Source organism: Rousettus aegyptiacus, unplaced genomic scaffold, assembly GCF_014176215.1.
Source record: "Rousettus aegyptiacus isolate mRouAeg1 unplaced genomic scaffold, mRouAeg1.p scaffold_m13_p_18, whole genome shotgun sequence".
Classification (NCBI taxonomy): domain Eukaryota; kingdom Metazoa; phylum Chordata; class Mammalia; order Chiroptera; family Pteropodidae; genus Rousettus; species Rousettus aegyptiacus.
In genome coordinates, this window is record NW_023416293.1 from 12,624,797 (window position 1) to 12,645,080 (window position 20,284).

At 46.2% G+C, this 20,284-nt stretch overlaps 1 protein-coding gene across 5 annotated transcripts; it reads left to right on the forward strand.

Annotated features, from left to right (window-relative positions):
- Positions 1-23: 23 nt before the first annotated feature.
- Positions 24-17,070, forward strand: BROX (BRO1 domain and CAAX motif containing). 5 transcript variants are annotated; one of them, XM_016165084.2, is made up of 14 exons: positions 45-166; positions 1,609-1,802; positions 2,082-2,198; positions 4,855-4,961; positions 5,284-5,380; positions 8,406-8,501; positions 8,784-8,856; positions 9,649-9,754; positions 10,442-10,531; positions 12,044-12,129; positions 12,476-12,557; positions 12,872-13,022; positions 13,867-14,026; positions 14,839-17,070. In XM_016165084.2, exons 3-14 carry the CDS (start codon positions 2,098-2,100, stop codon positions 14,923-14,925), a joined length of 1,236 nt encoding a protein of 411 aa, XP_016020570.1. In that variant the 5' UTR covers positions 45-166; positions 1,609-1,802; positions 2,082-2,097; the 3' UTR covers positions 14,926-17,070. The 5 variants fall into 5 exon arrangements, with proteins under 5 accessions (XP_016020568.1, XP_016020570.1, XP_016020569.1 ...); XM_016165083.2 differs by having other exon boundaries at positions 50-166; positions 1,606-1,802; XM_016165086.2 differs by lacking the exon at positions 45-166 and adding an exon at positions 173-656.
- Positions 17,071-20,284: the final 3,214 nt, after the last annotated feature.

The window sequence follows — 20,284 nt, forward strand, 5'->3', positions numbered from 1 at the left end:
CGCGCCGCTGTCATGGCGCCCGGTCACGTGACCGCGGGCAGCGCAGGCGCAGTCTCGCGAGGCCGAGGCTCGGTGGCCCGGCTGTCCGCGCCCTCCCTCCGTGGCCTGCCGACGCGGACGCCGCCTCGCTTCCCCGAGCACCTGCCGTCCAGCCCCCGGAGGCCCGGTGAGTATGTCGGGAGGACGGGGGTTCCCCGCCTTAGTCTTGCCGCTGTCGTCCCCCCGAAGGCCCAAGCGGTGGGGCACCCCCTTTGACAGTCTCCATAGACTGCCGGATAGTTGTCCCCAAAGGCAGCCTCCTACTACTACCCTGAAACCCACGAAGGGAAACCCTCGCGGGCCCCGTGAACCGCCGGTGTAAGCTGGATGCGCGGAATTCTCGGGGGGCTCAGGAGCTGAGTGGGGGTCCGTTCCCTCCCAGGGGGTCAGTGTCTGCTCTTCACGGAACCGCCCACCAGGAAAGAGGGGCGCCGGGGTTGGCGCCTGCGCGGGGTGCGCACGGTGCGAGAGACCGGTAAACAGGAAGCAGGGCCCCGGGCTTGGGGGCGCTGCTCGGGTCAGGAGACCCTGTCGCCAACCGGGTCCCCCTCCAGGTGGGGTGTCGGCCTCGGTCCCACCGCCGCGCTGCACCTACAAAGGTCCCCCTGCACCTGCAGGTGGGTGTGGCGTTCCGCGACCCCACCCTCCGAGTTCCTGAAAGCGGGTGCGGGGTCCCCGAAGCGGGAGGGCGGGGCCGGGCGGACAGTGCAGTGCTGACCCTCTGGGTTCGCGGGGGGGGGGGGGCCCATCTCGGCGGCGGGGGGTCGCCTTGGGAGAGAGTGTATGTGTGGGAAATTTGCTGTCACAAAATCACGCATATTGTTTGCCATTATCTCTAGAAGGCTCGACTTAGATGCCTCTAGATGCTGTATTCGTTTTACTTCGGTTATACAGGAGGTTTACATGGATCCCGTTCAGAGGATAATGTGTGTGTGTGTGTGTGTGTATACACACACATTTTTTTTAGGAGGACTTCTTAAATGTTGTGAGTCATAAATGAGCTTGCTCAATTTTTTATTGAGTACACAGTACATTTTTCTTGTCATTAAATATCTAGCGCTCTCCAAAACCGGTTTTGTCATGAATAAGTAAATAGCGTAAGAGGGGTTTTTAAAGTAGTTATTTTATATTCTGTGGAGCCTACGTTTTTTTCCCATTAAGAAAAGTTGATCGACAACATTGTATAACGCTTTCAAATTAAACCCTATCAGGATTTTGTGTCAATGACTTCCTGGAATCTAATTGCCATATTTAAGTCTTCCGCTGTGCCTTCCTGTAAAATCTGCACTACCTCAAGGACTTTTAGGAGAGTGACATACTGCTTTTTTTTTTTAACCCAAAAAAATTAACCTTAATTTTTTTTTTAAGTTGGCATTTCACTTTAATAGTTTTTCAGTTACTTTGGTTTTTAAGTTATTGATCAAGTGTCGTGTTTTTTTTTAATCATGAATTATTGGTGTTTATTAACTATTATGTGGAAAGTCTATTTATAGAACATGCTGTAACCAGCCAGCAATATTATGTGGGAAATATAGCTAATTTAAAACCTATTTCTCTCAACCTTAGCAGACTAAACAAGGGTCACCATTGGACTCCGTTTCGGATATTACATTCATCTGGCCCTGGGCCCTTCTCACTTACGCCGGCCAACCAAAGCCTAGTACTTTGCTGCTCAGAAGTGTAGTTTGGGAACGAACAGCATTACAGGTCCTACCCCAGACTGTCAAATTAGAACCTGCATTTTAACAAGACCTACTCGCCAGGTGATTTTTATGCCTTAAGGTTTAAATATGACTGCTCCAGTATATTTAACATTGCAGTTATTGTGGGCAAATTTCCAGATGCTATTTTTTAATAGACCTGATCTAAACATAGACTACTATGTATAGACAAAACAAGATTGTCTTTTCAGCGGTGAAGTATTTTATTTTTATATGTGTATGTTTTCTATATATCTTATGTGAAAGTGTATATATCCTGGAGTCAGATTTTATTAAATATTTCATTTAAGTTTTATATGTTACATACCTTTTTGTTTATAGGAAACATCTGGAGAAAATGACACATTGGTTTCATAGGAACCCATTAAAAGCCACAGCTCCCGTTTCTTTTAATTACTATGGCGTAGTCACTGGTCCTGCGGCTTCAAAAATTTGCAGGTAAGTTTCAGTCAAGCTCAACAAGTATTGATTGAGCCACCCTTGGATACAAGGTATTTATTTAGATCCCATGGGCAATACAGAAGTATGTAACACACTGTCCCTAACCGTAGACTTCTTATAAACTTACAAATGATGTGAAGAGTTAAATCGTAGGTTATTCAACTTTGGCAGCCATCAAGGCCAGGGTCCTTAATTTAGATCAGTAAGTGAGTCCCAGAGAAGCTAAAACAATCAGAAAAAAGGAGTTCAGCTATATATTTCAATAGTACAGAGATCCACAACATTGTTTGTGGATGTGGTTAATTGGCCAGGTAGTACATTCATTGAGTCATGTGGAGGGAGAGACCCGTGTCCTGACTAGTATTTGTATAGGAGAAAGGACTTGAGCTGGAGTTTAAATAAATCGAATACCTTAGATCAAGGGTTGGCAAACTAGGTCCAACAGATTTGGGCCACTACTTATATTTATAAATAAAATTTTATTGGAACACAGCCACTCCACCCCCACTTATTTACATGTCGTCTGTGGCCACGTTTGTCTTCTTTCCTTTATATAGCAAGTTGAGTAGTCCCAATAGAGACTTTATGACCCAGAAAGCTTAAAATATTTACTTCTGGCTTTTACAGAAGAAAATTTGCTGCTCCCTGATTTAGATAGAAGGGAGAAGAGAAAGTCATTTCTACTGAAAACCTTTTGTTCTAGAGATAGTGAACAGAGCAGTTTGGAATAAAAGAGAGAGATGCAAGAGAGATTTAGGAGTCAGCTGGCCAGATTGACTGATTTGCTCCGGAAGTCGAAAAGTGTTCAGTGTATTGAGATGTAGAAATGAGATGATCAGGACATTGATGGTAAATGAAAATCAAGAGAGTTGCTGCTTTTTGTGGAAAGAAGTAATTGAAGCAAAAGTAGGAAAACTGACTTATAAATCAATACGAGGTGAGCAAATTTTTTTCTTTAATAATAAATATTTTAGGCTTTGTGGGTTGTGTACAGATGATGTTGCATATTTTTCTTCGTTCATTTTTACAAAATAAAATAAAATAAAATAAAATAAAATAAAATAAAATAAAATAAAAACCTGGGCCATGCAAACACAATTTACAGGTTATAGTTTACTAGTCCTGTTCTTCGACTCTTAGAGGTTGGTCCCAGTTAACTTTTATCTGTAGCATTGAGCAAGTCTCAGCTTTTAGTAATCAATAAAATGAACAGCCTAAATTGGATATTTCTAAAGTACATTTTTTTTAAATTCTATAACTTTAAGATGACTATAACTTTATACAAGTAGGGTTGCAGGTGACGCTGGAGCACCATCCTAGAAATAGCTAGCAAACTATATGAGTCTATAAAGGCCTTAAAGTTCAGATTTTTTGCTAGTCCAGGAATTACTTCTTCCCAGCTTCTAGTTCAGTTACTCAAAAATGACGTTCCTGAGGTATCCTGCCCCATTTTCATTCAGCCGTATGTGATTGTTGGCATCTACTTTCTTGGAGTAGGCCTCCTTAGAGCTAGTATCAGTGAATAAGCACTCCATCTGGACCACGTAGGATTAAGTCAGTGCTCTCTTCCAACTGCTACGTTACAGCTCTTCAGAGTCTTGCAACATTGGAGATGTTAGTATTCTTCCAGTCGGCAAAGAAATTCGACTACATTCTGTGTCCTAGGCACCTACTACATTCTAGATAGGCAGTCCTGATTCCCTCGGTGCTGACAGTTTAAATTGAGTCTTTAGTCATTTATGCGCAAGTGTCCTCCGTCATTGTTCATGTAGTGAGGTTTCTGGAACCCTCACTGAGCAGATTGCCTTCTGCAATTAGATGTGGGACTGGAACAGGACCAAGTTAGAGCAGAAGATGCAGACCTAGGATTGGATCTAAAGTCGTACTAAAGGCGAGACCTCGAAAGAGAGACGGGGGGAAGCCAGACTGAACGTTTTTGGAGGTGATAATTAGGAGGAGAGGTAGAAAAAAAACATAGGACTTTCAGAGATAAGAGGAGAACTTGGAAATTTTAGTGTTACTGGAATCAAGGGAGAAAAGAATTTCAAGGAGGAAATGAGACTGCACTATTTCTTGCTGCAGAGGAATAAAGGAGAATGGAGACACTTTAAAATGACTGATGGTCACGTGTTTTTCAATGTTTATGTGTCTATGTATTGAATTATAGAACACAATTTTATTTTTAAAATACTGTTTGCTGCTTAAAGTACATTTTGACATAAGGTCAAATTTTGAAATTTTAAGGCGATACTAAATTCATGCACAAAGATGTTAAATTTCCATTTTTCAAAAACTTCTTCTATAAAACCGGTTAGTTTATTTCCTCTTAATTCCTTCCTTTCATCTTAAGAGCTTGTGTTTGATTTTTTAAATTAAAACTTGCTGTATACTTTTATTACATAATTATATCCATAATTTACTCCTTTAATTGGACTCAGTTTATCTTAGTATAATTTTTCAAACAATCATTACTGGACATTTCAGGCGCCTCCAGTGTCAGTCCTAATCAAAGTGATCCCCGTGCACTTACTCATACCTGCCGGGATGTGTACATGTGTGTGGTGTTCGAAAGCTTTTACGTTTGGAATGCCACTTTTACGTAGATTCTCTGTAACACGGCTCACTCAGCTCTCCTGTTTCTGTCTTACGTAAGTGACTTGAGATCATCCCGAGCACGACTGCTTGAACTGTTCACTGATGTGAGCTGTAATCCAGAAATGATGAAGACTGCAGCGGATTCATATTTTTCCCTTTTGCAAGGTTGGTTATGTATATGAATTTCAGAGTTTCTAAAAGACAGCTATACAGAAGTTCACATTTCCTTTTGGTTCCAGGCTGTATTGTTTGGTATGCCCGAGATTCAGAAATATGAGAATACAGGATGGTTCTTCTAACATTTTGAAAATTAAACGTGTGTGTATTTCGTATTATGTTACCTTAGGAGGAGGCGTGAGATACAGACAGGGAGGGAAGGGGTTAGAAGTTTCGTTCAGGTACCTGGAAAAGTCATTATCTGACAAATTTTCTAAGCAGAGCACTTGATATTTCTTCTAAAACTGAAATGTTTTGTATCTTTGTATAGGTTTCATAAATTCATTGGATGAATCTAGCCAAGAAAGCAAGTTACGATATATTCAGAATTTCAAGTGGACCGACACGTTACAAGGACAGGTCCCCAGGTGAGCAGTGCTAATAGGAACAAGTCGAAGCCAGTTTGGCAGTATTAGCCACTGTTAACTCACAGCCCCTGTGTTTGAAGAAATAAAATATAGATGCGATCAGCATTTTCCCAGCAGGAAGTTAAGTTTTAGAGTTTTACCTAAACTCTTTATACATTCTGTTAAGTAAAAGCATAATTTGTTTCTCCTAGACCAGATCTATTTCTGAGATCATCGAGAGACATTAACTAGAACAGTCTTGACTTTGTACAGAGAACGGTTGGGGAGTTCAGAAGCCAGTGCTGGCTTCCGGTCTCTGCCTACATTCAAAGCAGAGCAGGATTCTGGTTCCCCCTCTACTTTTCTGATGGAAAGTTCAGACGTCTTTGGTCAGTCTCTCTCTCTCTTTCTCCCTAGTTTCCTCCTAGCTCCTTACTCTTTTTGACTCACTCTTCCTAATTTCTCTTTACTCTTTCTGCCCTAATTAAAAACTTTCCCTCGAACTTCCTCATCGCTCTTATGAAACTAATTCACAGAGATCTGATTAGGACAGGAAACATAATGATGCCAAATTTTTGTTTGCTTCTTTTTTTACACCATCGGGCTGTTTAAATGGTCGCATCTTTATCTCAATTCGCTTTAGCATCACCATTTTGTAACGTCAGAAGGGAGGGAAATGGAGATCGCTGGAGACCAGGGTAGGCCTGGCTTCCCACGCCCTAGAGGCGCTGTCACTCTTCCCTCCGCGAACGCCTGCTGCTTCCACTGTGCTGGGGTACAGAGGACAGAGCTTTTGTGAGGAACGAACTAGGAAAAGTTGCGTAAAGTGACTCGGACACCAGGCGTCTTGAATGCTCATTGACCGAATGTCAGTGTTCTTCCTTTCCTGGGAGTCTTGGATGTAGAATTCACAAATTAGCTATCAAGCTGGGGACTAACGAGGCATCCTTCCCACATTTTAGTAGTCAGAGATACTAAGATTTTTCAAGTCCTCATTTTGTTTTTCTTTCTATGACAGCTTTGTGCTTCATCTAAAATTAAGGAATGTTTTTCTTTAAATTTTTTTCCGTTATATATAATCAAAGTTATTATTACTTTATAAAACTTTGGCAAAATGCAAAGCGTTTTTGAATTATATAAATTTGATACTTTTTTTCCACCATGCCAAATTTGGATTCCATGATAGCATTTTTGAATAGTTTTACGACACAGTAAAGAATTAATGTGATGAAGGCCTTAAGTAATAATACTGAATGTTCTGGACATCTGAGATTTTTAAGTTACTTTATTCTTGCTGCTTGTTTAATAGACAATGCATGGTATCACTATGTACTCCGACTGCTATTTACATTAGGTGCAATAGATTGGAGTCTTCGGAGCAAGGCAGGTTGAAATAACTCGCATTAAAAGGGAGTTATTCATGAAACTCACATAACTTACCGTAACGGTCATTATTTAAAGATGAAGTTACAGATTAGGTATCTCTATGAGATCGCCAGATATAATTGATTTGAAAATTCTCAACGATGAAAAGAATAAGCTATTAACCCCTTTCCGTTAAAAAACAAAAAACAAAAAAACAATGCAACTTGCTGCCCGTGTTCATTTAACATCCCACGTAGGAACACCGCGTTTTCTGGCATTTGGCGTTTTCAGCCATTGAACTGCTAAAAATAGAAAGCTGTAAATGTCGTTTCCAAAGACTATCCATACACGAGAGCGATGCGAGAATAATGAAAGCAAGAACCTCCATGGCAGACTTTGGGGCCGAGGCTAGGGCTGCGATCTGCGAGTTGTCTTGGGGCGAATGCTGCCTCTGCAAGCGCCCGCCAGCGAGAGTTCTCGAGGTGAACGGGGAAAGGGTTAAGCTATGCATGGAAATTTTTGCAGCAGGGTGAAACTGTTAAAAAGTTCGTTATTGTCATTTTTTATGTTATAACGTGTTAAACGAGATAGCTTATAAGTTATTTTTGAATAATTATTTTTTTGTAAAAAGTTTTTTTAAATCTAAATGTCTCCACGTGTCTCTATTCCTTTTAAGGTGGAGGCACCTTAAATAAAAAAATACAAAGTAAAATCATTCTAGTTTCTTCCCTTTGGGAAATTTTTTTAATATCAGGATTACATGTGTAGAATAAGGATATTACTTTTGTTTCCTTCATCATTTGCAATAAATGAGGTAAGGTATGGAGAATTTTCAGGGTCTTACCAGAACGATAGTGGTTAAAAATTAGTATTATCTTACTTGCTTAATAAGCTTTTGCCATCTTTGTGTCATATTTAAGTAATAGAATCTGCAGGAAACCAGATACCAGATACGCTCATTTTTTGAGACCTTTCTCTTCGTAGCGCACTGATCGCCTTGGCGTTCAAAACCTGCGGTTCCGCTTCCGCTTGGCTTTTCGCCCTTCTGTTCCTCGGTTCGTTTCACAGACCATCTGCTCCAGTCAGGCGCGTTGGGTCCCTGCTGTCGGGGAAATTTCTATACTTCCTGTGCGTTCACAGCGTCATTCCTCACCCGAGACGTCCTTCTGCTGCCCTTGGCGCCACCTTTCAAGGACAGTCCAGACCGGGTACCATGAGGCCTTCTGTAGTCATCCTGGCCTGTAACCGCCTCTCCTCTGAATTCCATTTTCTTAGCATGTGGCGTAAGAACCACCTGCTCCAGAATCAACTGGTACTTGTTAAAAATGCAGATTCCAGGCCCCTCCCAGACTTTCTAACTCTGGGTTTAAGTCCCAGAAATCTGTGTTTTTAAAGCTACTCTATACAGGATAACCTCTGGGGATAACTGCTATTCTCACATTTACTACTATGAAGTACATCCTGAGCCATTGTGTTTAGTCAGTCATTCATTGTTAATTACGTGTGTGTGTGTGTGTGTGTGTGTGTGTGTGTCCCTGCCTATATTAAACACAAGGACCATTTTCTGTTCACAGTTAACAGATAGTCTTTATAATTTTGAGCTGGATGTACAATAGACATGTAGACATGTAGAGAGATCTCATTAATTGGCAAAACTTAATGATCGTATTTCTAATTCTAGTGCCCAGCAGGATGCTGTTTTTGAATTAATTTCCATGGGATTTAATGTAGCTTTATGGTATACCAAATATGCTTCAAGACTGGCTGGAAAAGAAAAGTAAGTTAGAGGGGAAGGGCTTCTGTGCATGTGTGTTATTTTTTCAGTGTAGGGAGCTGCATTAAACAGTCTAGGCTATTGATAAAAGGTGCCACTTCTGCTAAATGAAAGGTTGCCTCATAATGTCATCATCCGAGTTATCAGAGTCACGGAGCCTGGTGTTAAAAGGGAAAAAAATAAAAGTAGTGGTGAGAAGCGCGAGTGACCGTGGGAGGCAGTGGCCGTGGGCCGGGACCGCAGAGACGGGCCTCCTCCTCTGAGTGATGTCCTCCTGTCTTTAAGCGTAACAGAAGACGAAGCCAAAGAGGTGCATCGAAGCCTGAAAACTGCAGCTGGGATTTTTAAACACTTAAAGGTAAAATAATAATAATGAAATATGTTCTTAATGCTTATCATTCTTGAATAATTTTTATTTAGGATGGGGGAGGAGATTATTTCATTACATGGAAAAAACTAGTATGTTTTCCTTAGGTTAATGAATGTGGCCAATTATAGATATTAAGTGTCTCCATTTCAGGAGATCAGCAGTGAATTTTACAATTAGAAAATTCAAGTCGTGGTTCACTGCTTATTTTTCTGTCTCCTCTGAAAAGATAGGAGAAAACAGCACGATCGATGGTTCTCACCGTTTCCCGTTATCCTCTACCTGGTGCTTCTGCAAAACTAAGCTTGGGGGTAAATCCTCCTGGAGGCCGATGCTGGATTGTCTCGTGATAAAATAAAGTGCTTTTACAGCACTTCAGAGGCTGTGACCCTGGCTTAGCTATAGAAATGTAGTCTTCTTCATATCTGCAGTTATTAATGCAAACGGACAGTTCTGGCTGTCATGGAGAAGGAACTTTGGTTACTGTTTCAGTTGAACGTTTTCTGAGATGAAGATAGGACATATATCAAACCAGTCTATTCTGACCCAGATTTTGCTCTTGGATTTCTTATTTTTACAAAAGCTTTTTAAAAAGCTGGAAAAGTTTCAGTATACAGCAGCTTTTATTCTCTGTAAGCTTAGTTTTGTTTTCCTTTTTTGTCACATTTTTCTGTTAGTACCCTAAATTTCTGATAAATCTTCAAACTGAATGTGTCAGCTTCCATTTTCTTTTTTTCACAACTGGGTTAGACTAAATATGGCTTTTCTGATTTTCTTTCTCAGGAAGCTCACATCCCAAAGCTTATCACACCTGCAGAAAAGGGGAGAGATTTAGAAGCGCGGCTGATAGAAGCTTATATTATCCAGTGTCAGGCTGAAGCTCAAGAAGGTATCCTACCTGTTGGAAGAGTTTTTGTTTTTTGAAGGAGTCTTTCTCAGCCTTTATTCTTCTTTTTCCAAAATCAGAATAAGCTGGAATTGAGGTTCAGAGTTTAAGACATTTATAGAAAGGAATAACTTTGCCTTTAGAATTTGCCTCAATTTTTGTTAAGAAAAGGCCTCACAGTTTAATGGCTCTTTTAGAGAGGACTTTGATTTCGTGCTGTTTCTGACAGCGGAGAATTTATTCCTAACTCATCTTTTCCACCCCCACCATGCCGGGCTCTTCCTTTTTCCTCTTCCATTATGTAGCTTGGCTTGAAATCTTCAGCTTTCAATAGCAGGAAATAAATGAAGACTTAAGGTGAAAACAAGAAACTTTGTAGGCTTTTGTTTTTCTTTATTTCAGACTCCAGTGCCCTCAAAGTATTCATTTCCTCTTACATCATGCTCTTTTGTAGTGGTAATTTTCTGCAATTAGCTGGATATTGGCTAGTGATTTATTTAAAGAAATGGTATCCAAACCAACAAGCTCAGTATTCTGTTTGTTTGCATTTTCTGTAGCTTTTCATGTTAAAACCTCTGACAAACTATTCAAACCTCAAATTGTCAGACTAAGCTTTGTTGTGATAATTGAACGTAGAGTGACTGCAGGTGAATGGAACAACATAGTCATTGTGTCATGTTCTGGTTACAGTGACAATCGCCCGAGCTATTGAGCTGAAACATGCCCCCGGCCTGATCGCGGCGCTGGCCTTCGAAACGGCCAATTTCTATCAGAAAGCGGGTCAGTGCGCTCTTCCTGTTGTATTGTTAGCCTTCAGATGTTCAGATCATCCCCTCGGCTCCACAGGGAACAAGCAAACCGTAACGATTCTCAGATGTTTCATTATTTGCAAAACTGGAGTAATATCTGCCATATTTTTATTAATTTTGTTTAAAAGAAAATAAAAGAATTAGAGCTATTCACAGTTAACATGCTGCATAGCTTCTAATGGAAAGGAGAATGCTATGTTTTTTAACCAGTTACGTCTAATCATTTTACAGCTCTTTTGCTTTTGAAATTTTTTTGGTCTTTGCAACAACCTCGTAGTTGCTATCTTTAGACAAGACACCGAAATCCAGAGAATTAACATAACTGGCCCACAATTGAACTGCTAGCAGGTGGGAAGCTGGGACTAAAACTCAGATTTTCTCATTAGCCTATTTTTCTCTTCATTCACTTATTTCAAAAACATGCACACGCTTCAGTTCATGGCATGGTTACTGTTTTAGTTGTTGGTTAAACGAGAGATCAGAACAGAGCCACGGTCCAGAGAAGGAGACAGGCTCGGAACCGCACCGCGATGGCCGGGAGATAAAACCCCGCAGGGCCCGGGCGTGCCAGAGAAGGCTTTCCCCCGGCAGGCGGTGTGGTGTGGGAGCCGTATTCCGAAGTAGAAGTAGAAGTAGAAGTTCTGTTTGCTGGGAAGCGTTAGCGTAAGGAGGAGCGCGTGTCCCGTAGTCTGTGCAGAGAGAGGGAGGGACGCAGCTCGTCCGGGACCCAGATGCTCAGCTGAAACAGGGCGAGAGAGGAGGAACGCTCGGGGAGGTGAGCGTGGGAGGTGAGCGTGCGAGGTGCGAGGTCCCACAGTGGCTTGCAAGCCTCTCTGAGAGGTTTGGCCTTTATTCAGTACACCGTGGGGACCCACTTAAAAGAGAATGAAGTCATGTGACGCGATCGGGTTTGCATTTAACACGGGTCCTGTGGTCCCTGGATGAGGCATGGGTGTGGCTCTCCAGGCACTTAGGAGGATGGTCCCTGGAGGGGACGATGAAGCTTGAGCAGACAGCAGAGTAGGAGATGGAGGGGGAGACGCAGACCTGAGAGGTGGGCGGCGGGGCTCGCCAGGCCCAGACGGGGCGGCGCGTGGGGCCGGCGCAGCCCGTGTGCGTCTCACCTGGGCGACGGGGCTCCTCTGGGCCTCGCTGTCACACCAGTTTTAAAATTTGATGGTATGAGGTGTGATTCGTACTTCCCTTGAACTTCTTAGTCATACCTGTTTTTATCATTGTGTTAAACTTAAGTTGCGTGGATCATCGTATTGAAGAGGGGCCGTGGTATTTAGTCTCACGGAATTCAAATAGAGTTATGGGAAAAACAAATCACTTTAAATAAAGCGAGGTTTTTAAAAAATGTGTAAATGCTGGGGTTTTAGGCTTGAATGGCATTCTGCTTTTAGCATCTGAACACATGAACTTAAAGGCTTCTAGTGAATCAGGGTGAAATTATATTCTGCTTTTTAAAATGTAACTTTAGATCATACTTTATCCAGTTTGGAGCCTGCCTACTCTGCTAAATGGAGAAAATATCTTCTCTTGAAAATGTGTTTCTACACAGCTTATGTAAGTATCTATAACCCCGAAACGGTGTAAATTACTGTCATTCTGCCCGCCGAGTGCTGGGTCTGTCATCTCGCCAGGCTGAGTTTCACAGGCAGTGGACAGCTGTCCACGGTCGCTGGCCGCTGGCGCAGCCACCGTGGGCCGGAGTGGGAGCTGCCAGGGGCTCGGAAGGCTGGTTTGGCTCGAAACCATGACATAATTCCACTTATTCAAGTAAATTAACGTAAGGATCACCCCGAAACCTCAGACCGTGGACAGAGCGTCCACTCCTCTGCCGCGCGTGTGGTGGATCGGGGCTGGTGGGCAGCGGTCAGGGGAGAGTGAGTGACGCGCGTCCCCCCACCAGGCTTACTGTTACCACGGGCAGACCCTGCTGGCCAGTGACAAATGTGGCGAGGCCATCAGGTCCCTCCAGGAAGCCGAGAAACGTGAGTGTTTGTGCCGGAGTAGGAACTCTTTTTTGAAAAGCGTGTTTTATCATAAAGGGGTGAGGCGTTTAGAAGGAATTCTGGCTCAGTTCACGAAAGCGAATGGGGTTGAGGTAATTGGAGAAAACATAAAACATTTTGAAAATCTAAAATCTGTAGAAAATTCCCTCCCCCCCCCCCCCACTGTTATGTGTGTTGCTGTCACACTAGCTAAAGAGCAGCAGAATTCTCCACCATCCCCGGTGTAAAGCGTTTTTAGTATAAATAATCAAACCTGAATCCTAACCAAACGACTTTGTCCCTGTCACGTGCAGTTTACGCAAAGGCAGAAGCATTGTGCAAAGAATACGGAGAAACCAAAGGGCCTGGGCCAACGGTCAGGCCCTCGGGACACTTGTTCTTCAGGAAGCTCGGAAGCCTGGTGAAGAACACCCTGGAGAAGTGTCAGCGGGAGAACGGGTTCATGTGAGTAGCGCCCGGCACTCCACAGAAACCGGGCTGGCAGCGCACGCTGACCCGCGCGCGGCCCGGTCCGAGCCGCCCAGGCTCACGTCCACGCGGGCCGTTGCCGGGAAACGCCTGCCCTGTTCCTGCTCCGCGCTTGGGGGTCTGTGTGCGTGATCTGCTCCCAGAGATTTCGCTGTGGACCGCGGTTAATCCGCTCTCTCAGGTGATAACGTAAAGTTCGCCCGTGTCGGGCCCGACTTCTGTGCCGCCTCTGGTGACGATGTGCGAACGCGGATCTCAGAGTCGCGCTGCAGTCGTGGCTCGCAGCCCGCGCCGCCCCGACCGTGCCTCGCCGCGGCCCCTCCCGCGCGTTCATCGCGCCGTGGTGCCAGCCGCCTGTCAGGCAGAGAAACGCATGCTGCGCCCGTCAGGCGGTTTAACCGGCGTCGTGCGAACGGCCCTTCTCCCCCGCGTCAGTCGGTAGAACCTGTTCGTCCCCGTTTCCCCTCTAGGCTCTTCCCCCTGGGATCTCGGCGGGCCGCGCCGAGCTCCTGTGCACCCTCGCACGTGCCCAGTTTAACTCCCATCACTTCCTTTGGAAAGCATCCTCGAACCCCAAAATCCGAGTTATGGACTTCCTTTCCCACGCCCGTGACGCTGCGTCCCCCAGAGCCTCAGCTCCTTTGCCTTGCAGCTCACGGCGAGTCATGACTCGCGTCACCTCCTCCGTAAGCGACACGGGGCACGAAAGTCCCCGCTGCGTCACTCAGCGGCCGTTTCCTAGCGCAGGGCCTCGGACGCAGTGAGACGGCCACGCGGCCGACGGACGGAGGAGTGAGTCGCTGTTTCAATTCCTTTGCAGCTACTTCCAGAAAGTCCCGACCGACGCCCCGCAGCTGGAGCTCAAAGCCAACTACGGCCTGGTGGAGCCCGTGCCCTTCGCGTTTCCGCCCGCGAGCGCGCAGTGGACGCCGGAGGCGCTGGCCGCGTTCGACCTCACCAAGCGACCCAAGGATGACAGCGTACGAGCGCGCGGGCTCGGGGAGGGGTCGGAGCCGGCGCAGGGCCGTCGGACGTGAGGCCCGGGGCCTCGGCCGTCCTCTGACCTTGTCCCTGACTCACCGACCTGTCTCAGCACTCCGTCCTGCCCTCTTCCAGCTTGTCAGAGCTGCTCTGCGAGGGGGGCTCACCCGGGTTTCTGTTTCCCGTCTAGCGTAGTGCAGGGCACTTGGAGATGTGACCTCAAGTCAGCAGCCCGCGACGCACGCCATCCAGGGGTAAAATGAGGCTGCGTCTGTTCGTTTTTATGGAAGCCCGTCTTGGTGCGCGAACGCAGATGGGGGCGAGGGGCAGTGTCGAGGCTCGACTTCCACGAAGGAGGGCCTGGGAGAAGGCGCAGGGGTTACTCTGCAGCCGGCTCCTGCCTTGAGATCGGGTGGTGTGATACGGTTTCCTGCCCACACCAGGACCGGTCTTCCCGAGAACAGGCCTCTCCGTGTCCCGTTCAGCCTCTGAGATGCGCACGTAGCCTGTCACCCTCACGAGTGCGCTCCAGACATGAGGGTCCCCGCGCGTGGCTCGCCTCTCGCTCTCCCTCCTCAGAAGGGGGTAGAGCACCGTCGCTCGGTTTCTGCCTGCCCGTCGGGCGTCCACCCTCACTGAAATGTCACCTCTGGCTGCGTCTTGGGGGGACTCGCGTGTGGCTGCTGGAAGAGCTGGCCCCGTCTCGGTGCGGTTTCGTGGTGCATCTTTAAAATCTGAAGCGGGAAAAACACAGTGCCCCTTTTCCAAACCTCAGCTGGCGTTCTCACGCCCTGTCGTTCTTCCTCTCTAGGCCAAACCCAAGCCAGAAGAGGCGGTGAAACCTGTAAAGGAACCCGACATCAAGCCCCAGAAGGACACGGGCTGCTGCGTCTCCTAAAACACAGGGCCGGGGTGCGCTCGGGCTCCCTCCGCTGCGCACGGGGCGACACCGCGGCGCGACCTCCCCGAAGCCCGTAGAATGACAGCGCGCTCAGAGGGACTCTGCCTTCAGGGTACTTGTTCTCGGTTTTCGACTTCCGCGGAGAGGGGTCGCGCTTCGCCTCCACACTCCTTTTAACCAGGACAACGCGGGGAGACTTCACTGTGCCTCTGAAGGGCGCGTTTGAGGGGTGGGTTCCCCCCACCCCAAATTCTGGGTGGTAATAGTCACAGAATAACATGCTGTAGGCCAGAATCATGTGGTTTCAGGTGTGGTGTATCTTCACACAAAAAATTTATTTTCCTTCTTATTCGATACTAAAAGAATGACAGGGGTCTGTTTGTACAGACTTTTTCTTTCATCATATTGTTAATTGTAGCACAGACTTGTTATGTTGAGTCAATCAACTTTTCTGGTGGGAAAAAAAAAGTTATTTATAGTTAAACATTAGAAAATCTTCATCAAATCTTTTACGTACGTCCGTATCTATAATTTACTCAAAAAATCAGTGTTTTTGGTTTGCCGAGACCATTCAAGAACTCACTCTTACAGTGGTGGCCCAGCACCTCATTCCAGTCTCTCTGAACCTACAGTGGCTTTTACAAGAACCTTTCTAAGGAGTTTTTTCCTTAGAGGACAGAACCTTGTCATAGCTCGTGTTTCTCTCAGAGAGAAGACAGGGCGGCAGGTTTTGCAGAAGTCAAATAAGGCGTGATGTAAAGAAAAAACCATTAGGCTGTACACCGGAAACTAATAAAGTAATACTGAATACCTACTCTAATTGAAAAAGAAAAAGGAAAACCTTTAAACCCAAAGGAGCTAAGTTGTCCTGAATTACGCTGGTCCCTCTGCTGCTTTGCTTGGGCAGTGACCGCTCAACGCCTGGTCCGATCTTGGTGTGCACTGTTTTTCTATGGTTTTCTAATGTGCACATCCTGTCAGAGTGGTATTGCTTTAGGTCAGAGGCCATAGCAAAGACTTAGCAGACAGGTATAGCGTGAGCTTAAAAATAGTTTGTAATATTTGAAACAGTTTAGTACATATGCAAACTTGGGATGTAGTGGCTGCGTAATCATTAAAAGAAGTTGTAGCTCTGTAGGTTTATCTCCTGATCGTTCTCTTGGGGCATTAGCTAATTTTCCTATTATAAATGGATTGATGCACTTCATAGAAATAATAGTAGTAACGTGTGCTGAGAGCTTGTCGCGAGCCAGGCCCTGTGCCGAGCACTGACACGGATGAACCCGGATCTGCACCGCGGCTCCACGAGGATTGACATCTGCTTAAAGCGTCAGAATCGGACCGAACATTTCGTCACGGAGAATGGACAGATTGTGCTCTTCTGAATCGATGTTATATCCAAATGAGTGATTAAGTCATAGTTTACTCTCCTGAGAAAAGCTACATAGAATCAGAGCATTTTTTAAATATATGGCCATGCTACTAAAAATAACATCTGCAAATATTCCTTGCTGTAAAACATTTAATATTTGAAGCTGCAGTTTCCAGAATACGTGGAGTAATAGCATTAATTTTACTTTGCTGTCTATAGAAAAAAAAATAATAATTAAATGCCACTGTATTTTGATTACAGAATCGTTCCTCTCTCTGTTACATGCCGTTTCCTGACAGAGCGTCCAGCAGTCCTTGGCGCCAGCCTCTTGCTCTCTGCCCGGGGGGTCTGTTTCTCTTAGGTGCCAGTGTTTGAGAACCTAGTTACTGATGTTCACAGTGACATCGCCGTGGATCATACTACCGCATAGGGAATGAAGACGTGGATATGCTCGCTGCTTCTATAAAATTCAGTAAACTCTCGTATTATAATCCATAACTGGCAGCTTTGACATAAGCAGATCATATTCTATTGACGCAGCAAAGGTGACACTTTATGACAAATATGCTACTTATCATGTCTTTGCAATAGTGTTGGGAATTTTGGGAAGTTAACAAGAGTAGCTGCATGAAGGTTATAGAGAGATGTAACTTAACTGTTGCATACATTTCATACTTAAAGCAGATAATGAACAGCTAACATTCTGCTAGAAATTGTTCGTATAATGAATTATCTATTTATAAAAATAAAAGTAATTTTACTTAGTTTCATTGGACTTTATATGCTTTTTGAGGAACATTTTTACATTTATTAAGACAAAATCATAATTCTTCACAGTAACATTTTAAAATGACACATTTTCATCAGTCGTTTTACGCTGCGAGATCATTAAATGTCCAGCACGCCTTGACCTGTTCGGTTTCTATTTGTTAGTCAGCACCTGTTACCTCTTGATCTCAAAGCAGCATTTCCATTGGCTCGTGTGTCGTACCTACGTTAGTCACAGTATTTATCCAGCATGATGTGTGTCATGTACTGTGACAAGCTAAGCTAGAGAGCTTATTATCACTGTCCAGTCATCTGTGGGAGACTTTGGACTTGGGCAGCTTGAGGTGGCATTTTCAGTGCTACATAAACGTTTGAAGAAACAAAGGCACGTTCAGAAATACTCTGTTGTCAAAGCAGTCATGCTCCAGAAAATACCACATTCCTTATCTTTTTTAACATGCGCATAAAAATGAACTTGCAGGTCAGTGGTGGCAAACGCTGCTCCGTGGGCTTCCGGACGTCCCATCCGTGCGTTCCCCAAGGCCGTGACCTGTAGGGGAAGCAGGAAGGACGAGCAGCGGCCCCCGGAACAGCGCTCAGTAGAACCCAGTGTTTGCTGGTTCTTTGCCGCATTTTAACCGGGTTCAGTTGGCAAACGTCGCTGAAAGAACTCAAGGAAGTTTTAGGTATTGTAACCTTCCTGAAGTCAAGTGCCAAGACTAGAACTAGGGTGTTATTTTGTTGATACAGATTGTAATGGTGCATTTCACTGAAGGAGTCAGGACGAGGTGATGGTGTGCAAATGTAATGAGAAAAAGACTAAAGGTAGCCGTTTTAACATCAGGAAATAATTACAAGTCTGTTCTCTCCTTATTTTTCCAATCATATAGTACCTTCCGCCATCCATTAAGGTGAACTAAACGTATGATTCATTTATTAAATATTAAGGTCTGGTGTTCAGGGACGGGCGATACAGCAAGGGACACGCAGGTGAAACCCCGCCCACTCTGGCCAGAGGGCCGGGTGGGGAGGGACGGGAAGTGGGTGACAGGTACGTGAAATGTGGCGCATGTTGGACAACCGATAAGTGCTCAGGAGGGGGGAGCCAGGCGGGGAGGGAAGGGGAGTCGCCTGCAGAGGAGCTGAGACCCGAGTTAAGACTCGGTCAAGAAAGTGAGAGGACGATGTCCAGGGGCAGGAAGGTCCCCGCGGGGACAGAGTGTGGGCTTGGAGTAACACGAGCGGGGAAGAGGTGTCCTCGGCGGGGTTGGCAACGCGCTGGGGGCCGGACCCGCAGCCACGACGGCCATCGCAAGGGCCGCGGCTTGCAGAGGAGGAGGGACGTGCTCTGGGCCAGGACCGAGCGACCCTGGCTGCTTTGGGGGCGTGGACGGTTGGAGGGACACTAGGGGGCGGCCACAACCATGAGGTGGGGGGAGGGAGGCTCAGACCGGGGGTCGCAGTGCGGCGGCGCCGTTAGGGTTCTGGAAAAACCGGAAGAATTTCCCGATGGGCTTAACGTGCAGTCTGATGAAAGCCGAACAGTCAAGGATGGCTCCGGTGTTCCCGGAGAAAGAACTGGAAGGACAGAGTCGCCATTTATTGAAGTGGGAAGAGAGACAGAGGAGACGTGAATGGTGGGGGGGGGGGGGCGCGGGAAGGGGAGGGGTGCACCGGAAGGACGAGCGGAGATGGAGCCGGGTCAGGCTCCACGTGTCTGTTCGACGTCCAAGGAGAGACGCCGCGTACACAGCAGGGTCGGCGAACCGGCGATTCGGCGGAAAGTCTGACCCGGCGACAGACCTGCCGGGCATGAATGTCTGTGGAGAGAGTGTGAAGGTGGTGGCCAGGTGAGGCGGTCCAATCACCGAGCCCCGAGGGGCTCCGGTGTCGAAAGGGCGGGGAGATGGCAGGTCTTTGAATCACAACATACGCTTGGGAACAATTCTCGATAATCTAGATTTTCGGCTTTTAAGAAACAGTGATCATAAGAAACTAAAGTAAAAAGCACGTTGTAGGGACTATCTGGCCTTCTGAAAGGTCACCTGCAAAACAATCATGTCTAGCTATTTGGCAATGCTCCCAAGATTTTTATAAATAAGTATAAGGAGATTCCGCACCGTTCAGGCCCTGTGATTACAGGTGACTTGTGCATAGCACATCCTAGAATGTCCAGTAGGTGGCGGAAAACGTCCACTCAATCCACGGCCGCTGTCTGTGAGTCTCTCTCCAACTCTCCCCTCCCTTGAGCCCCTCTGAATTAAAAGGTGTATGTTTAACGTGCAACACTATTATCATGAAGAAGGTATTTTCTTACGAGAGCCAATGGCTGCCATTAGCCTGTAAGGTAATGGGAGTGAGCCAGGTGGCGGGGGGCTGGGGTGCTTCACCCGGACTGGGAATGTATGAGCTGGGAGACGGCTTTGGAAGAAGTAGGTAGACTGTCCCGTGACTGTTAGGCCTTCTTAACCTTCCAGCATTTAGCTTGGGGCGAAGCAGGGAACAGGGTGCAGGAAGCAGAAAGCAGAAACCATTCTTGAAATAAACAGATCGCTAAACCACGACTCTCTGTTTCCATCTAGAAGTTCCGTCCTTTCCCACTCTCCTTAGGGCCCTGGTCCCCAAACTTGCCTGCATGTCGGGATCACCTGGGTGGCTTCGAAAATAAGCAAGGCCCGTATCCCCGCCCTCCAGACTGTGTAAAGCCTTATGCTTCAGTCAGGGCGAGGCCGTTCGAAGCCGTACGATGCTTGATGATTCGGAGGGAGGAGGCCCCGGGCGATCAGGTCAGGGGAGGGAAGCAGAACGACACAGAAGTGAGCGTGCGGGGGACGGCAGGACAGTCCAGCGCAAACGGAACCTGTGTCCGCCGTCGCAGTCAGGGGCCGTGAAGCAGCCGGGCCCGCGGCACGCAGTCTCCGCTCGGCCTCTCAGCTGCTGCTGAGCTTCCGGTATTAATGCATCTTCCCCAAGGGCTCGTTCTTTCTTTTCAGCATGTGAATTCCTTGGTGGAGGATTTGCTATCTTCTTTGGTCTTAATTGATCCAATTGTCGGTATGTGTGAGACGAGTACTCTAGAAAACGAAATAAGCAATGTGACACCCTTCTGGGGACACCGAGAGCCCCGAGATGGGCAGGCTGGTTGCTCCCGCTTCAGGCCCCTTAGAAGGGTATTTTTCCACCTGAAAATCACATGCAGGCAGGTCCTGGAATGAC

Coding starts and splice junctions, on each gene's coding strand:
- BROX (XM_016165082.2), top strand. CDS start 2,098: ATGACACATTGGTTTCATAGGAACCCATTAAAAGCCACAGCTCCCGTT. Junction 10,532..12,043: donor CAATTTCTATCAGAAAGCGG/GTCAGTGCGCTC, acceptor ATGTAACTTTAG/ATCATACTTTATCCAGTTTG. Junction 12,130..12,475: donor TGTGTTTCTACACAGCTTAT/GTAAGTATCTAT, acceptor TCCCCCCACCAG/GCTTACTGTTACCACGGGCA.